General features: G+C 33.7%; 1 protein-coding gene across 1 annotated transcript in view; it reads right to left on the bottom strand.

Annotated features, from left to right (window-relative positions):
• The window catches only part of ATRNL1 (attractin like 1), a 406,499-nt gene that overhangs the window by 194,217 nt on the left and 190,799 nt on the right, over window positions 1-21,483 (bottom strand). Inside the window, exon 26 of the mRNA XM_026050694.1 lies at window positions 15,030-15,091. Coding sequence (XP_025906479.1) covers window positions 15,030-15,091 — 62 coding nt within the window. The remainder of the gene's footprint in view (window positions 1-15,029; window positions 15,092-21,483) is intronic.

Here is a 21,483-nt window from a genome sequence, read left to right as displayed (position 1 = left end):
TGACACTATTAAGGTAATGTGGTTGACAGAAATTGGAACGAAAGCACCCAATCGTTCTGTGGTCTGCAAAGCATCAGAGAATTATCTGCACCATTGGCTCAGACTATGTACAAAATTCAGTCCCCATAACTGACAAGAAGTTTTACTTGACAATTAAAGTGAAATAAATTATCACCATCTTCATTTAAAACTCCTCACTAGGAACTCTGTAGACTCTTGTTTTCTCCCACTTCTTGAGGTACCCTTGAAACAATCTGCCAGAGTGACAGCGAGTTTGAAAGACAGAAGTTCCATATATCGAAAGTGCTCTGGATATCAAAAAAAGCTTAACTACATAACTAAAACATCTTGTTTTTTACTTAACAGACTTAACTAACTACTTAGCAACAAAATGGCTGACTGTCCTGAATATGAAGTGAAAAACAAAATGGTTAAAGGTTCTGTTTCTAAATGTAAAATTTGACTTTTTCTTAAAGGCCAATATCAACTACCAACATTTTTTTTTCCAGAGATTTTTAATGCTTTTTGGGGACTTAGGAATTCTTAGAAAGAAAGATAAGTTCCCTATCCTTCTACTTATAGGTGCATTTTTTTAAAGTGTGATTTTTCTGGTTCTTAGCACAGCTCCTTCAAAAACCAAAGGTACCCTGAATTTTGACTGTTTCTAATCAATAGATCAGAACAGTTCAGCATATCAGAATCATCCTGACGAAAGAAAACTGGGGAAGGAGACAGCTAATGAGCTGTAATAAATGGAAGCGAGAGGGCAAGTGCTGGTTCAGGAACCTTTGGGAATTTAGAAGAGAAATATCAACCTTTTACACATTAATGAATCAGAGTGTAAATCATCTTTCTACATAGGTCTTCATTGAAAAGAACTAATGCAGTAAGGACATTTTAACTCATACACCATTTTATTAACATAGTATTTCTTTCTAAGAGTTTTTTATGGCAAAAGATCTAAGCGCCACACTTTTGACAGAAGTTGACCATCAAAGAACAGCCACCTCTTTGTTTAATCCATCACTTGATTTACTGAGATCACTTCTTAAAATTTGTCTTTAGCTGTCTCCCTTTCTCTAGTTTTCTTTGAAATCCATCACAAGTTGACCGTGAGTTTATATTTGGTGTCTAGGAAAAAGCGGAATAAAAAACCCTGCTGACCAACAGAATAAATCCCCTTTTGCAGCAACTCCTTTTTTTGCTTTTAAGACCAAAAGCTGCTGACAAATAATACTTGCCAGAAGCAGTAATATTTCCAAAATACTGTACAATCTGGCCAATATCTGCCGCAGACGTTTATGAGCAAGATAATGCCAGAGTACTGATGCGCTGCTCTACATTAGCATGCTGTGAAGGAAGTAATGGTATCCTATCTCACTTTTCTCCACTACAGCCCTTCCAGATAATAAATTAGGGAAACATTTGTAATGCTGTTTAGAATGGCAGACTTAAAGGTCCTGGAATCTGTAAAAGCTGAACACATTTAAGAGAGCTATGCAGAAGAAACTAAGACAAGCTTGCACTGTGCAACAGCCTCGTCACTGCCAGGAATTGAACTCCTTTAAAGAAAGAAACCTTTCTATCTTTATTAGCTTCTTGAATGTTTCTGTTGAGCTATTTGAATAAAGAGCTGAGGTTTTGTTTGCAAAACTTCAGCCAAAATTTACCCTGTACATTAATGGAAGCAGATCAGACATCTATGTTTCCTCTCACTAGTCAAAATCTTCACATGCAAAATCAAGATCAGAAAGAGGCATTCCAAGAAGAGACCTATAAAATAATACAAATAATTTGGAAATTACATTGAAAAGACCCACTGTTTAGTTAACATTTTTGTGTATCTTTTTTTGTGTATCTTTTTGTGTATCTTTTTTTGTGTATCTTTTTGTGTATCTTTTTTTGTGTATCTTTAACTCTCCAAAAAAAAAAAAAAAAAAAGGAAAAACCATGAAACGCTTGACCATTCTCCTCTGTTTTCTATACAAGCAATCATTTTCTTTTTGTTTTCATGAAAAATTACATGGAAAATATCTCAAAACATGCTAATGAAGTAAAGCAAGTTTTGTCAGACTAACCTGGTTTCAAGACTATTGTGAGATAACAGCTTTCGTTTATTTRGGGCAATAAAAAAAAGCTGACTGCAAAGGATCTCACAATATTGAGCGACTAGGCAATAAAATAAGAAAAAGAAATTCAGTACCAGTGAATATAAAGCAATATGCATGGAAAAAAAAAATCACTAACTATAAATACACAGTGATCAATTCTAAATTAGCAATCATCGCTCAGGAAAAGTCTTGAAGTCATTGCAGATGGTTCTTTGAATGAAACAGCTCAACGTTTAGTGGCAGTCAAAATAGCAAATAGAACATTGGGAGAGATTAGACACAAAATAAAGAACAAAACAAAAAACAAGATGTCAGCGCATAAATCTATGACATGTCTGCATCTTGAAGACAGCCAGAAGGGCACATCATCTCATCTCAAAAGGAGTAARTTGAATTAAATAGGTATAAAGGGGTATAATCAAAACGGTTAGGGGAATGGAATGGTTGTATAAAAACACTCTTTTCAGTTTTGAAACTATAAGGAGCGACATGATGAAGATATAACACCATATGAATGGGCGCATAGCAAATAGAGCTGTCCACAGTGGGAGAAAAAAAAAAAAAAAAAAAGGAAATGTGTAATGTGGATATCAAGTCCTCAGCACCAGCTCTGAATATCTTCTCCCAGTTGGCCACATTGCCTACTAATGGAGGAATAGCATAATCACCCAAAATATTGCTTTTATAAAGGTATTCGGGTATAGAAATATYACTGAGTGTGTATCGGTATACGCATATACTTTAAAAGTTCCTCCTAAGTCTTTTTTGAAAAAAGGACACTGGACCATCAAGAAAACTGCTGCTTTGTTACTTAAACCTTGTTATGCTCGGTGTGACTATGGTGAAATATCTCTATAGATCCACAAAGAACGTCCCTTGATTTCAGTATTTTTGTGACCAGTACAAGAAGTCTTCACAAGACAGTAACCACATCAACGATCCTTACATTGTATTAATGTAACTAATTAACTAATTCTCTTTCATTCTAACTGTAGCATTTTTTAAAAATGAAAAAAACTGAAAATCTGTAAGAACTAATGAAATAAATCTTGTCAATGTTCTTACAGGCAAATGAACAATGAGTCTCATATGTAAGTTAATGTTTTTAAAATAACATTGCACAAATTTGCAAACRGATCACATATATTGTTTTCCTAATATTTCATTACAAAAAAGTTTTTATTTGTTTTATCAGCAAATAGAGCATATTTCAATTGTTATTTTATAAAGCTAGCATAATATTGAAATAAAAATAATTGAACAATTATTTTTTTCTGAAACCTGACTCTGAAAAGCAATTATTATCACAGCAATTTGTTTGTCCCATTGTACTTGACAAGAATATTGTGTTCATGATTATGATGTGATCGATTCAACCATCCTTGCTTGTGTTAACTAATACACCTGACATGCAGCTCCAAAGATTTCAGGAGGATTATCTGAAGTTCAAAGCACTGTAAGCAGTATATTAGGAGTCTATGATATGTACGAAAGTCATAGAAAATTTGTAATGTTTTTAATGCTCAGCGATGCAGGTTTTGCAAGTATTCTTACATATAGGAACATTTCAATGATTAGCAATCCTAAATTATTTTGGAAATGAAATGTTAGGGTTCCAAATTTGCAGCATGTGTGTCTGAAAGGGGCAGGCAGCCCTGTCTAGTAATTGCGTAGGACGTGCAACTCCCAGTCAATAGCAGTGCAATGTTTGGGCTCAGAGAAACAAATCTTAGCTGATCTGGGAAGCTAGGACATTTCAGACAAGTGTATTTGTTTCCTGGGCTAAGATCACTTTGGCTGTCACAGCCAGTGAAACATACCACCTATTAAGTCACCATAACCATTCAGGTGATTAAAGAACTTCCTTCCCTTCTYTTTGCTAGTAGTGGAAATTACTCCCAAGAAACAGTAGTACCAGTGGTTCTGTGAACTCACTGCACCTCACAAGCTATTTTCTGGAACTAAACAACTAATAGTTGGCCAATTTTTCTCTCTTCAGCAACCCAGGAACATGTAGTTATTGTTGTTATATCAAGACCTAATTCACTTGTGAACTTCCCGCTTTCTATGAACCTACGACGAGTTCATAAACTTTGAACTATAAATGATCTAAAATGTTATTTAAAACTGCAAATATCCTTAAAATTCATTCATATGTAAGTTTAAATTTATTTATTTGTTGCTCAAGTGGAATTCACAAAACTTAAGCAACAACCTCAAAGTTTGAAGTTCATTAGAGGGACAATTCTTACACAGAACTGTCACGGTGCTTATAATGTTATTTTGGAAACAAGCCAGAAAACAGACATTTTCTATGAAATAAAGCCTATACAAGTGTTAAACACATTCCCCATGAAAAAAACATGAAAGTCATATAAATTATTCCTAAAACTCACTTCTCTCATGTTTGCAACTACCAGGTCCATAAAACCAGAACAACAATGGAAAAGAAATACATATGACCTTCTAGTACTCTGGGTCTCTCAGGCAGAAACCACACTTGGTAGGAATGCAAGACAAAGCAGCTGTTAGATTTGCAGAACAATATCTTCAAAGARATTTAATTCATAAAATTACTGATCAAATCTTTAAAGGAAAGGTTTGCAAATATGATACCTTAGTTCCTGGCTGGAAAAAAAAAAAATGTGTACATATATATATACACACACATAAATATATACACAAGCATATTGGGAATCAGCAAAAAACATTAGTCTTCAATATATGCAATACTTTTTAAATAAGACAATAGAAAATATACATTCTGTTTCTGCAGTTCACACAAAGGGGTATTGCCATGAGCAGCTCTGCTGGGATAGAAAACTCTAGAATACATGAAGTTTTTCTAAGGTGAGGAAGGCTGTTAGAGGTCAGAATATAGAAGAAACAACTGGTGTGTGGCAGCTTTTTGTTTGTTTGAGTATTGAACAGATATAAAAAATGCATTAAACCTGAAATAATAGGCTTCAATGATTTTAGATTCCTACATTTCAACAGTGTTATGCCAGCCTAACCATTATCAAGAGTCTCTACTACAGGCTCAAGTTGTACATCAGAAAACAACAAATCTCTGAAGATTTCCACCTTGTATCCTTCTAATTTAGTGGAACAGGAGACCACATCCAAAGAATTTTCAGCTCCTGGTGTAGGAAAATACTGCAATTTTGATTTTCACAATTGCRCTCTCTGAGCCTCAATCACGCACAAACTGATTACTTCTGTTGGGAGAAGAGGTGACTGATACCTATTGCACTTAGAAGAAAATAAAAGAAAGACTGAAAGGAGTCACTGGCAAAAAACTCATCTTGTTGAACAAAAATTCAGTTCAGAAATCATCTGAACCATCTTCTCCTGGTAAATGAGACACTGATCACTGATGATCCTGAACTTTAAATGAAACCTTTTCAGAGATAATTGGCTAGGCGGGAAACCCTTCTTAATTCATGAAACAAATGTCTGTTACTCTGCAGATCAGAATTCAGAGAGGTTGGATTTTTTAAGAAGCCAAGGGAAGTTGGCAAATCAGAGTWATGGATCTTTCCACAGAATTTCAGCTTCCGCAGAACAGACATATGTGAAGGGAAAAATTTATTTTCCTAAAAATGTTTATTTTTATGACTATGGCACAAAGACTATAAAGCAACTTGTTCAGCAGGCATGTTACTCCCTTGTCTTATGAAGAAAGGTATCTGAACAACAAAGGGCTATTGTAACTTGTTTTAAATTAAGTGCCCTATAAAAATCTCAGACACACCTTGTATCAGATATCATATGACTGCATCATTAAATTGTTCTCAACAGGAGGTATACCAGACATGGACAAAAGCTCTTAAAAGATGTTTTTCAAAAGTGGCAGAGAGTATTTACTCTTATTTTGATATGACAGTGACAGAGAATGAATACATATGGAAAAATTCTGAACCTTAAAAAGTCTCTTCTCTAAAACACAGATATTATTTTGTTCTTCTGGAATTAGCATGGGCAGCTTCAGACAGATGATATGGATCTTTTGCAATTGGCCAGGCTTAATTCATGATTGATTATAAATGTTAATTATCTCAAGAGATGGACTGAGGGGCTGTAGATTTTCTGTGCCGACTATTCTCCATGGGATTGGGACTCCACAAACACACAGGAAAACTAAGGGCAATAGCAGGGAAGATTTACGTTAATACTACCTAATCTAAATATTATAGATACTATCACGAAACAACTCTAAAACCAGTTCTGGAAAACACGTCTGACTCTCTGCATTATCTCTCAGAGCCCATTAATGTTCTTTAAAATAAAATAAACAATTAAAAAAAAATCTATTGCAAGGGTCACAAATTTATGTCTGCAAGCTCTTTTCACTATCACTTATAAAAGACATGAAAGTAGATTCCACGGCACGCCGCATACAGCTACACAATTTTTAGAACTGTCTTCTCTGAAACCCCATGCCGTATTGGAATCAATTGCACTTTGGTGGTTGTGGAATCCCAAATGCCTTAGCAGTAGCTGATCCAAGATTTTATCCAACATTATTTTGGCCTATGACCTTTGTAACAAAAATATTTTTTACAAGTAATCAAGCAAAAGCTTCTCAAAGAAACCATATACTTAAGAATCTACGCTTGAGTTGGGATTTCTCATCCCTCTGTTAGAAGCAGGTACCAGCTGCATGGGYATGTGCTTAATCCTCTGAAATGAGAAGTGAACTGATTTATTCCAGTCCCAACATACTGGCTACCTGTCTCTAAGCAACAGCAGCTGCCCAGTSAAATAACCAAGAAATGAGTGAGGAAATGCATAATACTAGTTCTACCACATGAGTGTGAATGATCTGAGTGGATACTTTTCTAAAAGATCCTAGAAGYTGCTCTTCAGCCACTTGGACCACCGACATATAACTACTGTGACTCCACTGGAAAAAGTACATATATCTGTATTTCCAAGTGCAACTCTGGGAGATGAATACTTACGAAARCTAACAATTTGTTTTGCCTTAGATAAACAGCAGTGTGAACATTAATGAAAACAATAAAAAGTGAGGTGGCACTGCATTCAGAGACTTATTCACCCCAATACCCATCCTAGATGACACAGTGAATTTCTATCTAAACACAAATTATGAACAGAGGATTGGACACACACTCTGAGAGGCTCCAGTCTGGACCAGCTGTTTCACATGCAGAAGGTAATGTCTTTTGGAAGCACTTGTGATATAAGACAGTGTTGCCTGTAGGTTGCCCATTGCCTACAGGAAATATTCTCGATGGGAGCAGCCTCGCTGTTTTAGGGCAGTTTGGTGTTGACAGTGCAAAGATGCAACACTGCAGAGGAGCCAAAATAGAGATCCTGGACAAACTAAATCCCTGTGGAGGTTTCTGAGAGGCTTCCTTAGGACCACTGGATGCTACTGTGACAAAGAATATTTGGACTCGTCTATATAAGGCATGAGAAATATGAGCCTTAAAAATGAAATTCTGCTAAAAGTAAAAGCAGTAAGAAAACTCTGGAGGAGCGCATTGAACATGAGAATTAAAAATGTAACTAAAAATTTTGCTGAGGAAAAAGTACCAAATTAAGTAAAAATATACTAAGACACYAAAACTGCTTTTAATAAAGCTTTGCAATTTAAGCGTCGAATGTGTAACTGACGACACAAAATATTAATGGCAACAAATGGATTTCATACAAAATATATTTTACTTAAAGTCAGTAACACCAATGAAATATAACCAATATACTACATAATAGTTAATTAGTAAGAACAGCTACTGCATCCTGGTGGAAATTGCTTATTGATATATAGAGAATGTAGAAAAGCAGCTTCAGCCTTTCTGTATCCAGATATAAAATACTACAATACCTTAAAATTATCTCTGACAACTGCCCCAACAAAGCCAAAGTTTACTGGGTTTTGTTGTGCAATGAATCACCTAAATGCTCTTGAACATAATGAAGAAAAAAATATGTCTGACAAGGTTATTTATAGGAAGATGATTATGGAAAGTAAGATATTGGGGTTTTATTTTGCAAGTACGTACCTGGACCTAAATGTTATATAGAATTGCAGTATTAATATCTCTATTACATATGATAATTATTAAACAATTAACAGCCTATATAAAATGTGTAACAAACATATTACATATATATGGTGATTGATGTTTACATTCATAAATATTAACTATACCAGCAGCCATATCAAAAGATAATATAGTGAAGTATAAATGGTCAGTTTGTCTCCTGTGCAACTGGGAAGGGAAAATGAATATAGTGCAAGTCAGAAAGTTGTATTGAAGACTAACATACAACACTATCTGCCAAAAGAGAATCAAAGTGAACCATTTAAAGGACCCTATAATATATTATGCAATAAAGCTCTAGATGTGACCTTTAACTCAGATGTTTTCTCTGTGACCTCTTTGAAACAGCAAATAAGGATTTATAATCAAAGAGGTTTAATTTAACACAAACTGTAATCAATCTCCATAGAATAAATAGAACATCACATCCATAGAATGTGATTATGTTTCTTTTGCTCCTAGAAAATACTTTAGTATTTCATATACTTTTATGAGTTTACCCTTCATGGGTGAAATACCCTATATTTCTCCCAAGAAGCAGTATTTTATATTAAAACTAACACCTAAAAAGGAAGAAAAAAAATCTATGTCCATTACATTTGAAGATAAATTATGAAAAAGAATTGAAAATTTTATGCTATAACTTTCAAGTACTAAGATTGGAAAAATAATCTTTATATTTTAAAAGAAATGTGCTTACACATCAGCTTTTGTAATGATTCTGCTGATTTATACTTGATACTTGAAATTAAGGGGGATAAAGTCTAATTTAATCTAATTACAGACAATTAGCCTACTTGTGGAAAGAGGACTGCCACAGTGACATTTCAGCTGCCTTACAGATTAAAAAAAAAAAACACATTATTTCAACATTTCTGCTTTATCTTTTTTTTTCTTTCTCCACTACCTCTCTTGTGCAGATGCTGTCATTTGCTAGCAAAGCACACAGATATAAAAGACATTCAAACAGGCAGAAACCCWTGGTTATTGATTGGAGTGTTAGACTTGTATATAATCATGAAGTCTTATACATCGTTAAAGGACTTTTATGTTCTTTATGTAAAAATTTCCAAGAGCTTTTCCAAAGAGGCAAACATATTTGAAGCTGTAAGTATAAACAAGCCATAGCTCACACCATTAAAAATCTAAATAACAAGAAAGTCTGCTTAAGCTAAAGCAAAAAGATTTCCAGGCTCAGAAAGGACCTTAATTTTTCTGCAATCTAACTCTAGAAACTAATATTTAGAATTTTGGCACAAGACACGTGAGGAAAGTAATATCATTTTGAAACAGTATTTTCCTAAACTATGGCAAAAGTATTGAAAGTACACAGAACACTATCCTATAGAGTATATTTGGGCTGCATATACAGACTAAATTACAATGTTAAAATATAAACCAATGATACAACAATTTCTTCATGTATGAGTTTTAATTTTGCCTTCTGTTAATAAAATGACCTCTTCATTTCCAGCAAAAACAAAATCTTCAGGGAAATTTTACTGGTCATTAAAGGTCATTAAATGAAGTCCTTTGAATCCAGATTTTTCTTTTAAAAAGTTAATAACTAATTTTAGTATTTTAATATATATGAAATCCACAGTAGTTCATGCACTTTTTTCCCCTGTTTTTCCATAGCTTAACAGCAACAAATAAAAGGTCTCTCAATATTTCTCTACTGTCATAAACAGACTGTTCATTTCTTTAATGTCATTCATTTCACAGCATGCCATACTGACTGCGTCTGCCAAGACAGACAGGCAGACTGCTTGAGAAATCTTGTCATTTGCTATAACCCTCCTATTTTTTTTTTACTTCCTTTATTTCTATTTTATTTTTTCTCTATTAGCTTTTGCTCCAGCTTACTATACACTTATACCTGGAAGCAAACTTCTTCAGTTAACTTTGCAACTGGCACATGCACCTATCACGAAAAGGCAGAATTTCTTCTCTTTCAAATTTAAATCATAAAAGCAAAACTTCAGGTCCATTTAGCAAAGAAAAAACTTGCTGTAGTTTGTGGGTTTTTCTTTTTTTGTTTAATTTAAAGAACAGTCGACTAGAATTTTGGAAAACAAGTGACCAGAATAAAGCATTCTAAGAGACTAAAGCTATCTAGCTTGGAGCTCCAGCATTGTTTTTAGTCTGAAAATAAAATTTGCTAATTGGATTTAGCAAATTACAAAAAAAATACAAAAAAAATGTAGGGAATCAAAACATAAATACAATGTGAATTATCTATGAGGCTTCTTATAAAACAAAATACAAAGAAGCTTTAAAAAGACACATCCCTGACAGGTGAATACTAGGGAACTGTCTCAGGGTAAAGGAGCCTATAAAATTCATTAAAATCTCTAAAGGAAAAACTATTTTTTTTAGCATTCTTGAGATTTATTTTGAGCATCACTTTGAGAGCCTTCTAGGTGGAACACTACTAAATAAATGGTAGCTTTGTTTTCAAAAGATTTCATAAAATCAAGAGAGCTGATAAAGAGCTTTTTGGAATGCTAGGTTACAGGACCATGCAGACTGAACCCTGAATTTAAAAACTGAATTTAAGATTAGTAGCTTCTTTTCTTTTTCAGGGAAAAAAAAAGTGGTATTTGTGTATTTGTTCATATGCTCTACTTATCAGYCAAGCCTTATTTGAGCACTGATATGGCACTGCAACTAAATTCAAGCATCATGCTGCTAAYGAACACACATCACATGACACAGAGCTCTACATACAAACTGTTCTTACAACTTGGTATACACATGTATCTCTCTCCTCTCATTCTACACAAATCTACTTTAATACCAACCTGCAGCTTTAATTTAGCTGCCCTCTGCGCTTCATTTGACTAGAGACYAACATGAGTACCAAATCTGCTAGTTYTGAGGGTATTTCATCCTAAGGTTCTCTCATTCAGCCTCAGAAGAAAAAAAACTCCCAAAAGGTAGAATTTTAAAACTCTCCTTTATTCCCTCCAAATTTGAACCAACTACATAAGTTATTTTGATTCTACTTTCTTTTTTATTTTTATCAAATTAGCAAAAAAAAGAGATTAATTATTTCATAAGGTAGAATAAGCAGCTCTCACAGCCAGATACAGACATACATGCTGTCAGATATGCAAAATTTTAAATGCATCTACTTAAAAAGGAAGCCCAAACCTGCTGTATGAGAAACACATATAGAGACCACCTCCAGAGAGCAAGCAATTTGCATTTTGAGGAACACAATACATTGAACCCAAAATACACCGAGTACTTTGGGTGTACTAGACATGTACTAGAACACTCAAATGCACTTCTAAATGACTCAAAAGTTGAATACAAAGGAAATAATGGAAAATTGTTCTAGTTACCAAGGGATTAAATGACTCATATGATGTTATGAACAAGCAACCAATCCAGTGGTGCTRAAGAATCTTCTTTGCCTGTAGGCTAATAATAAGTGGCTGTCTCCTCAAAAAAAAAAAATGAATAAATCAAATATCTATACAAAGATGAAAAAAATCTGATGATTCATAGAAAGGAAGACTCAAAGTTATATTCTATACTTCAAAACATTTTTAAGACAAAATCCTCAAATCACTCACTGCACTATAGACACACTTATACTATGGAACTCAAACAACTACCTGCTTTTAAGTCACATGAAAACTGTTCAGTGCTTCACTAAGTAAAAATCCATTTTTTTCTATTCCAAAATGCAAAATCCATTTTGTCAAGATAATTTTCATTTTACCAGTAAATATTTTAATTTATCAGACCTCTGTATTTTCTGAATCCAGTCATGGTGGACATGGTCTGATCTTGAAGGGCTGCAAGTTGTCTTTTCTTTCAGTAATCAATAATCCATCTCATAAAGCTAAGCATGCTAAAATTTTGCATTAACTTATCATACTTATTTTTAACAAAAAACAACACCTACTCTCCCCAAACAAAAGAACACTAATAAAGAAATTATGTTTAGAAATGTGCTTGTTGCACCATGCTAAYCAATCACAGACACCTCTCCTTGTCAGCTTCTCAGACAGTATTTAACAAGTGACCAAGGAAGGAATCTCTGAGAGCAAAAAGATGGTGTGTGCTGAGAGTAACTGACGGGTTACTTCAAGGCTTTGCTTTGCCGAGTTACTTCAAGGTAGCATTGGATACCATCACCTAGCAGAAAAATGGTAATAGTTAACCCTTGCCACCAGCAGCAATTTCATGCCTGCAGGAATAGGAGACACAACTATATTTCTTACCAGAATCCTGTTTCTGATTCCTAATACACACAAAAAAAAAAGTTTCAAAAATGTATGAGCACTGTTGTAAGTTCCTAACTATAACTTTATTTACACTAAAAAAAAGTTATTTTTAAATAGTCTCAAAGATCTTAGCAGGTTTGTTACAGAAAAAAWATAACACAATTACCACATCTATTTAAAATCAGTTATAAATACTAAGGATGATAATTAGCACCTAACAACACTTTACACTTTCAGCACTTTTTACAGCAAAGTGCTGCAAAAATATTGTTCTTCTATCTGATATATGAATWTTGTCTTTGCCTAATATACTTAAAACTGTATTACAATTAGAGTTTGGTTTATAACTAAAACAGTGTGCCTTCTAAYCCATGCCTTGTATTCATGTGTGCTTGATGCAAATGGTATGAAAAGTGAAAAAAATCATAGATTGAAAAGTTTGCTGAAATCTGCCCTGAGTAAATGTCAGAAGCCGAACTAGAACTCAGGAGTTTTTTGGCTCTCAGTTCTAGATTTACTCATGCAAAACACAAGCAATAGAAACTACAAAATACTGAAGCCTGTCAATTCTTATGCATGATAAAATACGATGTAAGGAAAAAATAAGTAATATTTTTAGAAAATAAAGATACTTCACATACGACTATGAAACACCTGAAATGTCTTGACTACCTGCTCAGCTACACCAATACATTCATGCAAGATTTGCAAACACTGAAAACAAATTTATAAACAGTGTAGAAAAAAAGTCAGGCTTGAAATTACTGTTTTACAGCTTAAAATAAGGAAGGAATAGACATCATATAACTGTGGGGACTTAATTTCTTCCATATAAAAAGAAAGATCATTCACATTTGCTGCTTGTGTAATTTTCTAGTGAGATCTTTACTGCTGCAAAGGAGAGGAAAGAAAAGTCACTTCTCCATTTGTGAGGCCTATTTAGATCATCATTTAGAAAGCCTGCACTAAAACAACGCAGACACCACGGTTTCTTTAAGACTGCTAGAAATCTGTTACTACTCTGAAAAAGCTGTATTTCTACTTTTAGAGAAAAGGTCACCAAACCTACAGACACAACGTGACATTCTAGTGTGCGTATATATAAATATACACATACGTATGTATATAAAAGTCATTTTCAATATTATGTATATCACCATCTGAACGTATTSCCAAAATCCTGAGGTGCTCAACCAGACAGCTCGTTCCACTCAAAACACCCTCACAGGACAGGCAGGTGCTGAGCAGTGCTCAGTCCTCATGGAGACCTGGTTACCAAAACCAGCTTTTCCTCTTCATCTATTGTCTGATAACCTGGGAACAGCCACACTTACATAGGGACAGAAATCCAGCCAAAGAGAACAGGAATGTGTCTCTTCTAAGAGATCACTACACTAAACAGGAGGCTGCTGCCTGCTCGGAGTTTTACTCCACCCACACACGTGTGCATAAATAAAAGACTTTGTTTACATCTTAGCACGGAAAATGGCTCAAAGACATTTGAGAGAATCTCCAGCAGGCAACATTTTTTGATATTTCTCAAGTTTACTACTTGTTTATGCTGTTGGTATGTGAATATCCCAAAGACTCCTGATTAAACTGGTTACCAAGTGATGCTCAGCTTTGGAAGACAAAAAAAGGCCTCACATTGCACTCCAAAACAAAGAATTTCCTGAATGATGTTTCAACTTTTTTATTCCATTCATTCATATAAGTTGACCATAGGACCTTACATAAAGATTTAAAAATATATTTTGATCAATATTGTCTTTAGTTACTGTAACCAAAGACAAGAGTCAAACCTAGCTGAATTTACATCCTCTTTGAAGAATGCCCTGCCACTAATTTCACCGTCTTCTGTACCGTGCTGAGATTAGCACAATGTGTGACTCACAGCATTTCTTATTTTCTTTAAAAATGTGTCTATRCTTGTAGACATTACACGTTTCTGCAGCAGGACTCCTAAGGTTGATTTTAAATTTATACTGCGGACAGCTGCAAGCCCCTCTTCAAGCTGACTGCCTGTTGAAAGCCTTGGTAGGACAATCACATTGGGGCTGAGGCTAAGCTAGAAATTTTGTTGAGATACTAGAATAGTTGTCCACTAAGAGATCTAGAAGATTCCTGCACTGCTGCCACAACGATATCTCATCATGAATTACTTACCGCTTCCCACAATTCATCTCTAACACATGAAACAYATGAAAATATTAGGAGTGATTTTTTTACGCTTTATTAGAAAAAGCTAATAAGCCATTGAACAGAAACATCATTGGTAATAATTCCGTAAAATAGTTTACTAAAAAATCTCATACGTAAATTATATTACTAGAATTTAAATCAGTATCGCTGTCTTAAYGCCTGTAAAACAACATACACATCTGACTAAGCTTTGTGCAGTAAATGAAGGGAAGATTGTGTCACTGAATATATCAAAAGCCAAGAACTGCTTATAGTAAAGATCATCTATCGGTACAAATTAGTGAGTACAGTTTAAAGACTTCATTTCAGAGATATCTTAAGGTTAAGGAGCTGGAGAAAATATTGTTTAGATGGAACAGAATTAGCATAGATTCTTTCAGAAGGCAGAAAAAGCAATTTACCTGAAAAAGGTGACAAAGAACTGCACGAGATCCATGATAGTATTGTGCTGTGAGAAGGCAATCTGCAAAGAAAATAAAAGTAAATTATAACGTTTTTATTATAAYTGTTTTTAGACGGGGGCTTAATGGCTGTATAGATAACCAAACACAACTGTGTTTAATTCTAGCATGTACACACCTGCATTTACCATAAAGTGAGGTAAGTAAATATATTCTATGTCTTTGTGTTAAAATATGAATAGAACATAGTCTTTCTATTGCAGTAAAGTTAATAGAAATATTTATATAAAATTATTGCTTATTATAATAAAATTATATATATAATAAGAACAACATTCAAAATATGTTAAGCTATATTGATATAAAACGTCTATAATCTCTTCAGTGTATTCTAGCTATCACCATTTGCCCATTGTAGTTGCACATTGAAAAAGATTTTTAAAATGACAAAAGCAATTATATGGTCAAATACATTTCAAATCATTTAATTGCATAACATTAAAGTGAGAATGGGATAAAATTGCTGCATAGCAAAACAAACTATTTCAAAGGAAGAAAAAATTAAAACCAATTAATTACATTTTTAAAATGTCACCAGTATATGCACTAGTTCTACTGTTTACTAAAATTATTTTAAGATGCATACACACACTCACAATTGCATGGAATAGAACTTATAATTACTTTTAAAGTCATGTTAGAGAACGCACTTAATATTTAATTTATATCTGTAAATAGTCCTTGACTTGTTCAGTGTTCACTATCCCAAGTCCTTGAATTGTTCAATGTTCAGAATGTATAATTATTCTAGTAAAGATATACAGAGTTTTCTGCTTTGAATTGCATTGAATTATCTAACTATATTCCTAGCCTATCCAAATAATTGTTTTTATAGATCTTTGCACATTTAAGTTCTGATTGTGACTAATTACACCTAATCATTCTGACTCATGGCTTATTTGTGAACTTTSAAAATGATAACTCACGACAGTCATGATTTTTTTTCAGAAAAAAATCTAATGTAAACTTCAGTTTTGGAATGCTGTGACTGTGCCTCGTGCCAGTTAACACTGCCAAACCATAGGTGAGAATATCCCTTGAGCTGGAGGAACCYGAAAGCAGCATCATTCCAGGAATCAGCACAGAGGGCACCATCATGCRAACACATCTCTCAAATCCCTCTTTTGTCTTCATTTTGTTATTATTGCAAGTAGCAGGAATGGAATTAAGAGCACAAAAAGCAGGTATTTCCAATGTCCCCTGCCAAAACACCAAGGAAAGYACTAGCTAAATGAATGAGCAGGGATAGTGTAGTAAACCCCTTGAGATAAACTGTCCTCCCCTCACCAGCAAAATCTCATTAAATGATTTAATCTCCTCTCTATGCGAGAAGGTCCCTAGGAGTAGGGAGCCTGGAGAAAGAAAAGCAGCTGAAGCCGATGCAGGAGAGAGAAAGACCTTCCTCTGCCTCCCTATGCACTTTTAATTGGCAAAAGGTTTCATAGTCTTTCAAGGCAAGTAAAAGTTTGAAATTCTCACCAACTTCAAAGTAAGTTGCTGCTAAGTTGCTATCCATGTAAAGATCTGAAGAGGTATTTGGCAAATAGGAAATGTAGCATAATATAAGCAATTCTTTAAGTGAAAAGCAAAAAGAGCAAACTGCACTTTAATTGCAGGCAGGATTTCCTTCAAATAATACTTAGCAGTCAGAATAACTGCTTGTTTTTCCAGAACATTGTTACAGCATCACATTTCAAAAGATGAATAAAAAGAGACAAAATATAACGTATTTTCAACAGTTTGTCTTTGACGACACTATTAAGGTGCTTTTGTTGAAGAAACATTCTGTTTTACGCTACTGCAATTATTTTCATTTAAGATGTCAGCATTGATTGAAAATATTCTTCAAGTCTAGAAACGACTGTTGTCAAGAACTCCTGCAAGCAAAAATTGCAATCTCAATATAAATAAAAATCATACAAGGAAAGTTTTAATCAAGTGTTTCTAAGAAACTTGGTGCCTTTTTTCTTTCCACCCTCTTTTTACCCACACAGTAAAGATAAAAAAACAGATTTACAACAGTTTAATGATTTTGTGTATCTGTTCACAACTAAGCATACAATTTGCACATCTGTAAACTCAAGATGGAATAGATGGTTTTCACACTCACAAAATGAAATTAACTTTATGATTTTCTCACATCTGTAAAGCTTCTATCATTTAAATTASAGAAGAACTACTTAAGCAAATCAAGAATTGCCATGTTCATTTCTGCACATCAGTATAAAAATTTCTGCAAGAATTAATGTTTGTTTGTACAAGATATTCTCACAGTGTTTATGATGGCATTGCTGCAAAGAATGAGTATGATCTGAGAATATAAAGTTCTATTTCTGAAGTAATTTTAAACTGTAGCTGGTATGTTCTAGTAATTTCTAGGCCATGTTTAACAAATGATCTACAGTGTTTTTAGAAAACAAAAAAAAAAAAAAAAACCAAACACTGCCATGCATCTTGGATTAATTTCAAAACAGAACATTTAAGACCAAAATTACATATCTTTTAATTACGAGTTGATCTTGCAGGTGCAAGTAAATGTCACAATTCTAAGCCTGTCTGAAAGAGTCATAATTCTAGATTTTCATATAGCTATGAATACTATTATCTTTTTTCTTGTGATGTCATAAAAAGAAGACAAAGAAAATTCATTCTACCCAGATTTTAACTTCTGATATAAAGATGTTCGAGATGTACTATTCATTTGTTCATTTATGGCTTGCAACACTTGGTGCCTAAGAAGTTCTCACTTCTATCAAAATATCTAATAAGCTTGTGGGTACCACAAATATTATTTCCATCTTCTCTTACAAATGAGGATCAAGGCAAAGCCACACAGTATAAACTATTCTCTCAGACAAGGGATTTAAATTCTAAATCATGTTTCCATCATTTCCTGCAGAATAGAATTACCAAGTGGTGTGTGTGTATATATATATACACACAGACACATATATACACACACATATATATGTTACAGCTGACAGTCTTAAAAAGATAGAAAAGCTACTGAAGAAAAAGCTGATGTGCAATGACTGAGCTGCAGTGATTATTTCAATAAGCACCACTGATGTAGCTGTGTCTTTTCTCTGCCAGGCTCAGGCCTTGGGAAAAAAAAAGCTGCATGGTTTTAAAGAAGTCTTAAGAAGCTCTTAAGAATTTTATATCAGAGAACAAGGCACCGTGACCCTTGATATGCCTCTTATAGTAGAATTGAAGGGCCGACCATTTTGAAGCTGTACCCTGATGCAGAAACCTAGTCCAGAATTATGGAGAATATTTATTTCGTTGAGTAAAAATAGCAGAAAATGCCAGAGAACACTGCATACCAGGATGCAACTAACATATTAGTGCTTAGCATTCCTTAATTTTTACGAAGTTACATGCTTGGTGTAGGAAATATTTTGCACTGGGCAATGATGTCTGGAATATGGCTGTTAAAATAGCAACTATTAAGCACATGATTCTTCCAAGCTCTAAAATTTAACATTGTAAAGGAAAGATCTTTTGACCCTGCTYTAAACAGATCATAAGGTGTGCTCACCTTGAGCCTTATAAGGAGCCATATTACAGTCTTACAAAAAAATAAGTCAAGAATTGGTTTGTTCCTCCTTTTCCCCATTTCTTTTTCAATTATGTCAAGATTTCTAAATGAGACTGCATCAGGAAACTGTAATTCTAATTGCAAAACAATATAGCATCAGGAAAATAAAAGGAAAATTAAGCACAACAGTTGTCTACTGAATCAAAATTCCATGTTTTTGTTAAATATGAACCTAATATATGACATGGTTCATATACTCAAGTAATGTATACAAAAGCAATCTTATTCTATGCTTCATTTCAAAAGAGTTTGCATTAACCATTAATGTGACAGTTTGCCTGTTCAGACACTCAGACAATGAACAAATGTCTCTTTTCAACTTCCCTTAATAAAATTCTTTCATCTTTGCCTATTGATTGATTAAAAATGACCAAATCAAATAAACTAAAATAAATCCCCACTAAAACTCTGGTAGATGGTTTCACTTCTACATCTCAAAACATAGTATGAAAAGTCCAAGGTGACCCAAACTACCTGCTATGTGTTGATACAGATATTTAAACCCTTAAAATTATTACTTCCTTTGGTATCATGAAAAATAAAACTGAAATCCTTTCTGGATAAAATTATTGTACACAGGTACTTTCTAAAGCAGAAGTGGGAGTTGACTGAACATGAAGATCAGTTAACTTGGTTGTGCATCTTTCTGATGCACAACTGACGGAAGCAACTTTACTTTTACACTGAGGGAAGCAACCTTAGATGACAGACATCTAAAAGGCAGCCAAGAAAACAGCTGTGTGGATAACAAGACTTTTTGTGTAAAAAGCTATTATCAGGAAAGATAGGAAATACTAATTATTGTAAAATTTGGAAACAGGATGTTGAAAACACTAGATAGGTAATGATATCTTTCATTTATTATATGAATTGAGGCTTAGATATAGAATTTGCAGAAATCCAAGAATACTTTTTTTTAAAAGACATTATTCTATATTACATATGTTTTGGTGAGAAAAATCTCTACGAATATCTTTAAACTTAGTAGTTACATGGTTAAATATGGGATTTATGACTGCAGTCTTTTGTTTAAACATAACTATATGTGCTTTTTTTTTTTAAAGAGTTCAGTGGTAATGATTGTTTTTCATATCGGAATTTGAATATGAATAGAAGCAGTACCTGTATTAATGAAACTCTGGCCTTTTTCACAATAGAAATATTTGACTTATTAAACATAAAAAGTATTTGCTTTTCCTTTGTACAACAAAACTTCCTACATTTCCTCCAAAACGTGATAATAAAAAAAGACAACTTCACCACCAATGAATTCAAGGGACTTTTCTATGGCCTGGGAAAACATTAAACCCATCTATACATGGACTAAAAATACCACACACATTCATTCTAAATAATGGCTTTTTTGGGAACGTAACAAAGTCTCTTGAAATTATATGTCTCTTAATTATTCCAGATAGAAATCAAAAGTCTAGTAAAAATAATCAGACCATTTATAACAATCAGCAGAAATAAAAAGACACTTCAGAGGTAAGTCACTCTAAGACAGATATCTGTATGACCCTTTCTCTCAGATGACACATACGGAGTCTATGATTAGTTTAGACTAATGTTAAACTTAGAACATCTCAATAGCTATAAGTGAGGTACATTTTATCCATGATTTCTGAACATCAATCAGATATTTCTTTTTCTGCTTTAGCATTATAATATTTTGGAGATATATTTACTCTTCCTGGGCTGAAATGATCAGAACAGCAATACGGAGTTAATTACCTACTGACAGACCCCAGCAGCTTTCCACTGCATGAATGCCAATAACAAATGTGGTCCAGTGTACTGTGTTGAGAAACAATCCTCCCAGAGATGAGAATTAGTACAGTAAAACTGTCATCCTGATAGTATAACTTGAGCAATAAAAAAAATTTCAAGAAAAGCACACTCAAGATCAAAGTCTTCACATTAAGATTTGATAAACAGTTTCTGGGAGAGCAGCTTGGCATGCTGAAGTCCTCTCTCCTATGATGGCATACACCAGATGATCCAAACACCCACCCTTTCCTTTCTCAGACATCATCATAATTACACAATATTATATCCACTATTCCAAATCATGAAAGGTTGGAAAACAACCTAGGTTTGTCTTCAAGTGGTATGAGTGGCATGCTTAATGAAGGATTTTACAGCCGKTTTTTTTCCTGCCTTGCACTTTACCTAGTAAAATTGATAATGTATACATTCCCATTTATTTTGCTCCTGTATTTAAGTTTGCATGGGTGTATACATACACACAAACCAACACTTACTAAGTATAGAAATATTCAGTTAATAGCATCCAAAAAAATGACAAGGTAAAATGCTTTCCAATTTACAGTTAGTGCAGTATGTAAAATATCTTTGTAATGATTAATACAGACATTATTAAAAATTGAAATATTAAGTATTTAAGTCGATGGGAGAGTGAAAGAAATTTAAAAGTCATAGACAGGAAAGATGTTTCAAACTTAAATAAAAAAAGATCAAAAGTAATTGAAGCAAWGTTCTACTGTATCAGAAAGTTGTTTTAGAAATAAATCTTTACAGGATTAGGTTTCCCATCAACACATCATGAAACAGCAAATCATTAGCCAATACCTTCAAGAATTTTAGTTTTAAAAAGTTGAGGTTATAATAAATGGTCAGGTAGGAAAATGAAACGTATAAGCACAGGAAATGGACTTAGGGAATTTAAGTAAAATGAATCCAAAAGGAATTTTAAAAATGTTAAAACTCAAATTGTAATACATAGAGAAAGCCTGAAGCACTGAATGATTATATGATTTTGGTGATCAAAAT

Source organism: Nothoprocta perdicaria, unplaced genomic scaffold (genome assembly GCF_003342845.1).
Source record: "Nothoprocta perdicaria isolate Ctin4 unplaced genomic scaffold, notPer1 scaffold_7, whole genome shotgun sequence".
Taxonomy (NCBI): Eukaryota; Metazoa; Chordata; class Aves; order Tinamiformes; family Tinamidae; genus Nothoprocta; species Nothoprocta perdicaria.
The sequence above is the reverse complement of the archived record's forward strand: the minus strand, read 5'-3'. Positions and strand labels throughout refer to the sequence as shown.